At 37.2% G+C, this 6,871-nt stretch overlaps 1 protein-coding gene across 1 annotated transcript; it reads right to left on the reverse strand.

Annotated features, from left to right (window-relative positions):
* Window positions 1-1,203: 1,203 nt before the first annotated feature.
* On the reverse strand, window positions 1,204-1,890 carry LOC147394020 (uncharacterized). The gene has a single exon (XM_086454530.1). The coding sequence runs from the start codon at window positions 1,888-1,890 to the stop codon at window positions 1,204-1,206; it is 687 nt and encodes a 228-aa protein (XP_086310656.1).
* Window positions 1,891-6,871: the final 4,981 nt, after the last annotated feature.

The raw sequence follows: 6,871 nt of genomic DNA on the forward strand, positions 1-6,871 counted from the left end.
GATACCATTGGATGGACAACTAACCGAGCCCAGCCCAGCTGAAAAAAGAAGGTAGACTGGAAAGATAGGATATGTTTCAAAAAATTTCAAGCCGTTCGAGATGGACTAAGTCCTAACAATTCCGAGTTACTTGGGCCAGCCCGAGAATAATTTACATAAGTACACAGATATTAGTTATATAAAGATGAATGATTTTTAACAAAGGATAATTAAAACATTATAAATAAGAAGTTTACTTTTATCTCTAACCACTTTTCAATAAGAATAGAGATATATTGGACCCCTATTTTGAATAAATGACTTCAAATGATTCAAGAAAATACATAAATTTTTTTATAGAAACCAAATAATAACTTAAGCCTAGCTGGACCCATAATGGCATGGTTTGGGAACAGACAATTTAGGCATAATAGGAATATAGGGCCCTAAAATTATCAGATATGATGGGTGAATTTGGGATTATTTTTGTCATTAACCTAAAATTCATCCACCAGAATCTGATAATTTTGGGGATCCAAATGACAATGGCCTTCTCTTCAACCGAAGGAACCTGTACTTCCACTCTAGTCGGAGGATGGGAACTTCCCTTATTTGACTAGGTGCTTACTCTACCTACATATGATTGATCTTACCTTCTACATATCGAAGAAAATATTTGGACCCATTTTTCTTCGTGTGCAGATGCTCCAAGATGTGCCCCAATGTTTTTCTACTAAATTCAAGACCATGGTTATGATGAATAAGGAGTCCCCTCTACAAAGACCAAAAGGGATCATCCTAATCCAATACTACAATTTCTTACAGAATGGCAGCCTTCAAGTTAAAAATTTGATGACCCAACTCTTGAAGCTCAATCCACCTGAAACGTTGGCTATCATCTTCCCGTTTGATCCAACAAGTGTTTCATAATTATTTTTATGGATTCATCGCAAAACCAATTGGCAATAAGTGGAGAGGTCCAAGAGCTTATAAGGAGAGAGATAAGGCAATGAGTGTCCGATGTGGGAATAAACTCAACCCGTCCCGGCATGTGTAGCTGGACTAGGCCAAAGCACGTGGAGATATGGAGGAAAGAAAGACATGCTTTGATACCATGAATATAAGAGGGAGAATTGTAAATATAAGAGAGTCACAAGGCTTAACTGGGATATGACTCACCCGAGAGTAGAGGAAAATGTACACTCAACAATCTCCCCCTCACCATCAGGATAGAAAAATTCGAACCCGTAACCTATACGAGAACCAGCGCTTTGGTACCATGATTTGCCACCATGCAAAGAGAGAGACCCGGAGGATGCTTGAGACTCTTGGACGCCAGACCGGCCTTGGTATATCATCGGGGCTACTCATTGTCATCACGGCTTGAAGAAGGGCTTCCTTCCGAACGAGAGCATAGGCTTGCTCCACTGTTGGGAATGGCTTTATCTGCAAGACATCACTTCTAATATGGTCTAAGCGGTCATCAAGACCATCCAAGAATACATACACCCGATCTTCTTGAACTAGGGTATTGTAATGTTGAATATCGGTTGGGCATTCCATCGGGTTTGGACGACGGAAGTCAATTTCACGCCATAGGCCTTGGAGATCATTGTAGAATTTTTCAAGAGAGCCGCTAGCCTGTTTGAGGCGGGTCACGTGGCGCCGGAGGTCATACACCTGGGAGGTGTCGCTGCCATCAAAGTATGTAGTAGCAATTGCATCCCACACCAACTTGGCTGTTGGGAAGCGAATGAAGTTACCGATAAGAGAGGTGTCCATGGAATTAATTAACCACCCTTCAACAATAGTATTGTCGGTGCGCCATCGTTGAAAGGTAGGGTCTGCCTGAGGAAGTTGAGGTAGATCACCATTTATGCATCCCAGTTTTTCTTTGCCCGAAATATACATCTCGACCACCTGGGACCAAAGAGCATGGTTGGTGCCATCCAACTTGATGCCGATCGCTGTAATAGCAATATTGAGGGTTTGGGTTGGGGCTGAAGACTTCAGTCATTTTCGTGGTCAACTCCGGCTAGGATGGAGGAAGATAGAGATTCCTCAGTATGGGGTTCTGTATCAGCCATGGAGGGAGACGAGATTGGTTAGAAAATTGACAGGATAATTGGTGGCTCTGATACTATGACAAAAAGTATAAGGAATTTCGTATATTCCAAGATGCTTTCTTTACAAGAATGAGTGGGTATTTAATAGAAAGAAAAACACTAAATTTGGCTATACGTGTATCACGATATAATTAACTAAATTGATAGTGTATCCCAAACTTCCTCCTATAATCTCGTGGAGGACAACTCACGCCAACACTAAGTTCCTTTGGAACCGAACCGAACCGATTGTTTGAGAGTGACATATATATAGGTGATGTAATCATGACAAGTACTTCATATTTTTGTGATAGATTTAGTGAGATCTACAACTTTTATTACCAAGTTTAACTCAAAACACTATCCGAGACTGAATAACAGATATTGGCAGGAGCGGAGATAAGAAGGGACGAGTGGGGGCCATAGCCCCCAGTGAGATTTACAATTTTTATTACCAAGTTTACCTCTAAACAGCATCCGAGACTCAATAGTAGATATGGGCAGGAGCGGGGCTAAGAAGGGACGAGTGGGGGCTATAGCCCCCGATGAACTTTTGATTTTTTTTTTTATATTTAGCACTTAAGTTTTAATCTATATTAGATATGCAGCCCTGCTTTTTAAATTGACGACATACATCCGCTATGTAGTCAGAAAAAAGTGAAAAAAAAAACTCATAGTCCCCCATTTGAATGACTTGTGTGTGTGTGTGTTGTGTGTGTATATATATATATATATATATATATATATATATATATATATATATATATATATATATATATATAAATGGGAAATGTTCAGCAACAAAATTTTGGCAAAACATTTTTAAAAAATGGGTTAGAGGTTTTGGAATGGGCTGATTTTTGGTGAGGATGATCTCTACGATGAGGAGATCATCATCACCAAAAATCAGCCCATTCCAAAACTTCTAACCCCATCAAAAATGATTTACAAAAAATGGACGGTCCACAATTTTTCAACTTGTAAACATGGGACTAGAAGTTTTGGAATGGGCTGATTTTTGGTGAGGATGATCTCCTCACCGTAGAGATCATCCTCATTAAAAATCAGCCTATTCCAGAACCCATGTTTTGAAAAATGTTTTGCCAAAATGTTTGTTGCTGAACGGGACCCTATATATATATATATATATATATATATATATATATATATATATATAGGGAGGCGTTCGGAGGCATCAATTTATCAGTAGTTTTAACAAAAGAAACCCGACCGTTGGATATTATTAAATCGGACGGTCGAGATTGCTTATTGCGTTTAAATTATAACTTATAGGTTTTTTACAGCGCCATCCTTCATCTTTTGACTTATTAGTGTCACCTCCCTGAGTTTAAAACAGCAGAGAGAACTCGTCTGTTCTCACTAAACGCTCGAACTGTTCTCTCCAAACCCTCGAACACAGAACTTGTCTGTTCAATCTAAACCCTCGAACACCTCTCTCTCTCTCTCTCTCTCTCTCTCGCTCTCGCTTCGCTAAAACCCTCGAAACCCTCCTCTCTCTCGCTGCAACTCCATCGACGAAAACCTCTCTCTCGCCCCCTCTCTCTCTCTCTCTCTCTCTCTCTCTCTCTCTCTCTCTCTCTCGCTCCGCTGAAACCTTCGAACCTCCTCACTCTCGCTCCAACGAAGCACGAACACGAACACGAACGGCTTCTACTAAGTTGCACTCTCTCGCTCTCACTGCAACTTCGTCTCACGAACACGAATGATCTCGATAGAACTGTAAGTTTGTTTTTATTTATTTATTTTGAAATCTCAAACACTGTGGTAAAATTATTTTTATAATTTGATTTCTGATTTTATGAAGACAAAAAAATCCGGAATTATTTAAGTTTTTTTTTCGATTTTTTTTTTTTTTTGGGTTATTTATCACGAACGGCTCCTACTAAGGGGAGACAGTAGTGAATTCAAACCAACCGCACAGCTGAATGCCTAAAAAAATAAAATATTAATAATCAAACACTTATAACTCAGCTTTTGTGAAATATGAGCACATATTTACAGATTTCATCCTGGGCCTGGTTCACTAAAAATGAGATATGGTCTTCATCTATTTCACTATCGAATAATGGGAGCAGATTGTAAGTGGTTTTTTGTTTTGTTTGATTATTTGGCAGATAAGTTAACAACCCCCCTTGATTTGAAATCATTTAGTTATTGCTTTGTTCTGATGCAATTGATGATATGACAGATATCCTGTTTCCATCATAAATGCACTAGACATTGGTTTTTATTTTTTGTTTTCTGTTATTGGCAGGGCTTTGCTTCATTTCCTTGATCCTGATAAGTTTAAGAATAAAGATGATTTTGTCAACAAATTCTTTCAATGAAAATGAAGTACAATCCTCACTTATCTTGCGTTCAAACTTCCATGGCATGGCCTTTTGTGAGAGAAATTGAATGCATCTGTTAATTTTTTATTCTTCTACTTACACTAAAATCTGGAGTGGATTTTTTAGCTTGCTAATCTTCATATGGAATTGAGGCCTCACAATCTCCGAAGAGTTATAAAGGATGTGGAGAAGTCTTTGGCTCCTAAAATTGAACGCATTCTTAGGGTTGAAATGTCTTCCCTCTAGAAACAGTAAGCCCTTGCCTCTGATTCCATTGAACTGTTGCAACTCCTTGTAATGTTAGCTGACTTGTGTATTTCTCTGTATTGTTACATACATCAAGGTATTATAAGTGGATTTTGGAATGTAACTTTCAAGACTTGGATCAATTCACTAAGCATACACACACAGCACCTAGGGAATCCCCCATTCTAATATACCAAATCTAGTACAGGCCATTATTATATATTATAAGCATGCAAAATAGAAAACCTACTATGATTACTCTTCTAGTTATAGATGATTGTCTTGTCTCTGCTGTTTTATTCTCTGGAGATACAGGTTTTAGATTTTCATACGTGATTCCTTATTGCCCAATTTTACTACCATCAGATCAGATATGTTACCAAAACTCAGTCCACAGTGGTTTGAAGTAAATCCTAGAGATTAGATTTGAGTAGCTCGAGATCCTATGTTTAGTCTATCAAATGCAAGTATGCAACCACATGTCCGTTCACGGTCAAGAATTACCCAGATGATGGTTTGGTTTGAAAAGGAGGTTTGTTTAGTGTGGAAATTTCGATGACTTCCCTATCCTTTTTTTTTTATAAGTACCCTATCCTAGTATTCCAAAATGGCATATCAAAATACTTATGAGATCAACTTTTTTACAAATGTTATGGGATTCTTCAAGCACAAGGTTTTTTTTATAGTACTAGCTGTTTTGGACGAATATACTTGTGATTTTGATAATTTTCTTGTTATTGGTTTACTTGTTCTGATTTGAATTTATTATTACTTCACAGAAAATTATAATTCTCACATTGATATATATCTCTGATGCACATTTTGTGAAACCACTCACAATTGGTTTTGTCAGGTTTGCTATCAAGATGGGCAAGTTTTATGTTGTCTTTGTATGGAGAAAGACCGGGATATTTTCCACCTGGGAAGAATGTCACCAGTACGTGGATAGATATCCGTCAGCTTGTTACAAATCATTTTCATCGTATGAGGAAGCCACAAGACACTTTATCGAAGATAGGCGTAATCGTGATATAGTTGAAGAGAAATTCCATGAAGTAGATGATCAATTCCATGACTTGAAGCAAGAATTCTATGAAGTGGAGCATATGGAATTCAAGAAAAAATCATATGTATTTAAGAGATTACATGTAATTTGTATAATTATTTTCATATTGTCTTTAGTCATGGGTATGTATTTTCTTTGAACTTAATAGATTTCAAGAGAATAATTGATTTTGGATCTTAATGAGTGAATGTATATTGTATATTGGCTTTAATTAGTTATTGCCTTTAGCCTATCTTGCATGTAATTATTTATTGCCTTTAGCCCAACCTCAACACCACCTCTTGTTTGTTTGAGACCAGCTATCCTCTAGCAGATTTCATTACTAATATGCATTCCAACACGTTGAGTCATGTGGTTTCATTACCAAATATCAGGATTACAGATGAATGTTGTAGGATATTTAATGGGTATTTCGGAAACGCACTAAAAATGTTTGGAAGAACAGGTTATGATGTGGTTGAAGGTATTCACGAGACATTAAGAAATGGGTTTGAAAAATACATAAGTGAAACTTCTAGAAGAGACATACATGGTAAGTTCATGCATCATGATATCGGCATGGCTACGAAGAATGTTATTTGTGTACTTAAAATTTGATTATTCAGTCAAAATTATTGTTAAACGAAATATTCCATGGTTAGTGATTTCCACATGGTTAGTCAAAATTATTGGTTAAATTGCCTGTCAAACCTTGTGCAACATGAGATTAATGATTTGACAAACAATTTTTGGACAATGAAGATGTCTTAGTGAGGATGACCCATTTTATGGTTGGATTGTCTCCAACATGAGATTCATGGACCTTATAGAAGAAATACACACATTGCAAAGCAACTTCGAAGTCGTTGGTTCAACTCCAGCCTACCCATCCCAAAAATAAATAATAAATAAATAAATAGCAATAACAAGTTTAGACCAACTCTAAACATGAACTTAGTTTTGGGCCAAATGTAAAACCTCTACTGTCCACAAAAATAAACTAGTTTAACTCAAATTCTCAATAAAGACTGGGATTTGGCAACTATTTTGCCTTAAAGGCTTGGCCCATTCATTCATTCCCAACTCTTTGTAGTTACGTGGCTTCTTCCACACACTGTCTAGCATTTTTAAAGTGCAAAATATGT

The sequence above is a fragment of the Akebia trifoliata genome, chromosome 9 (genome assembly GCF_017979445.1).
Source record: "Akebia trifoliata isolate Shusen 1 chromosome 9, ASM1797944v1, whole genome shotgun sequence".
Lineage (NCBI taxonomy): Eukaryota > Viridiplantae > Streptophyta > Magnoliopsida > Ranunculales > Lardizabalaceae > Akebia > Akebia trifoliata.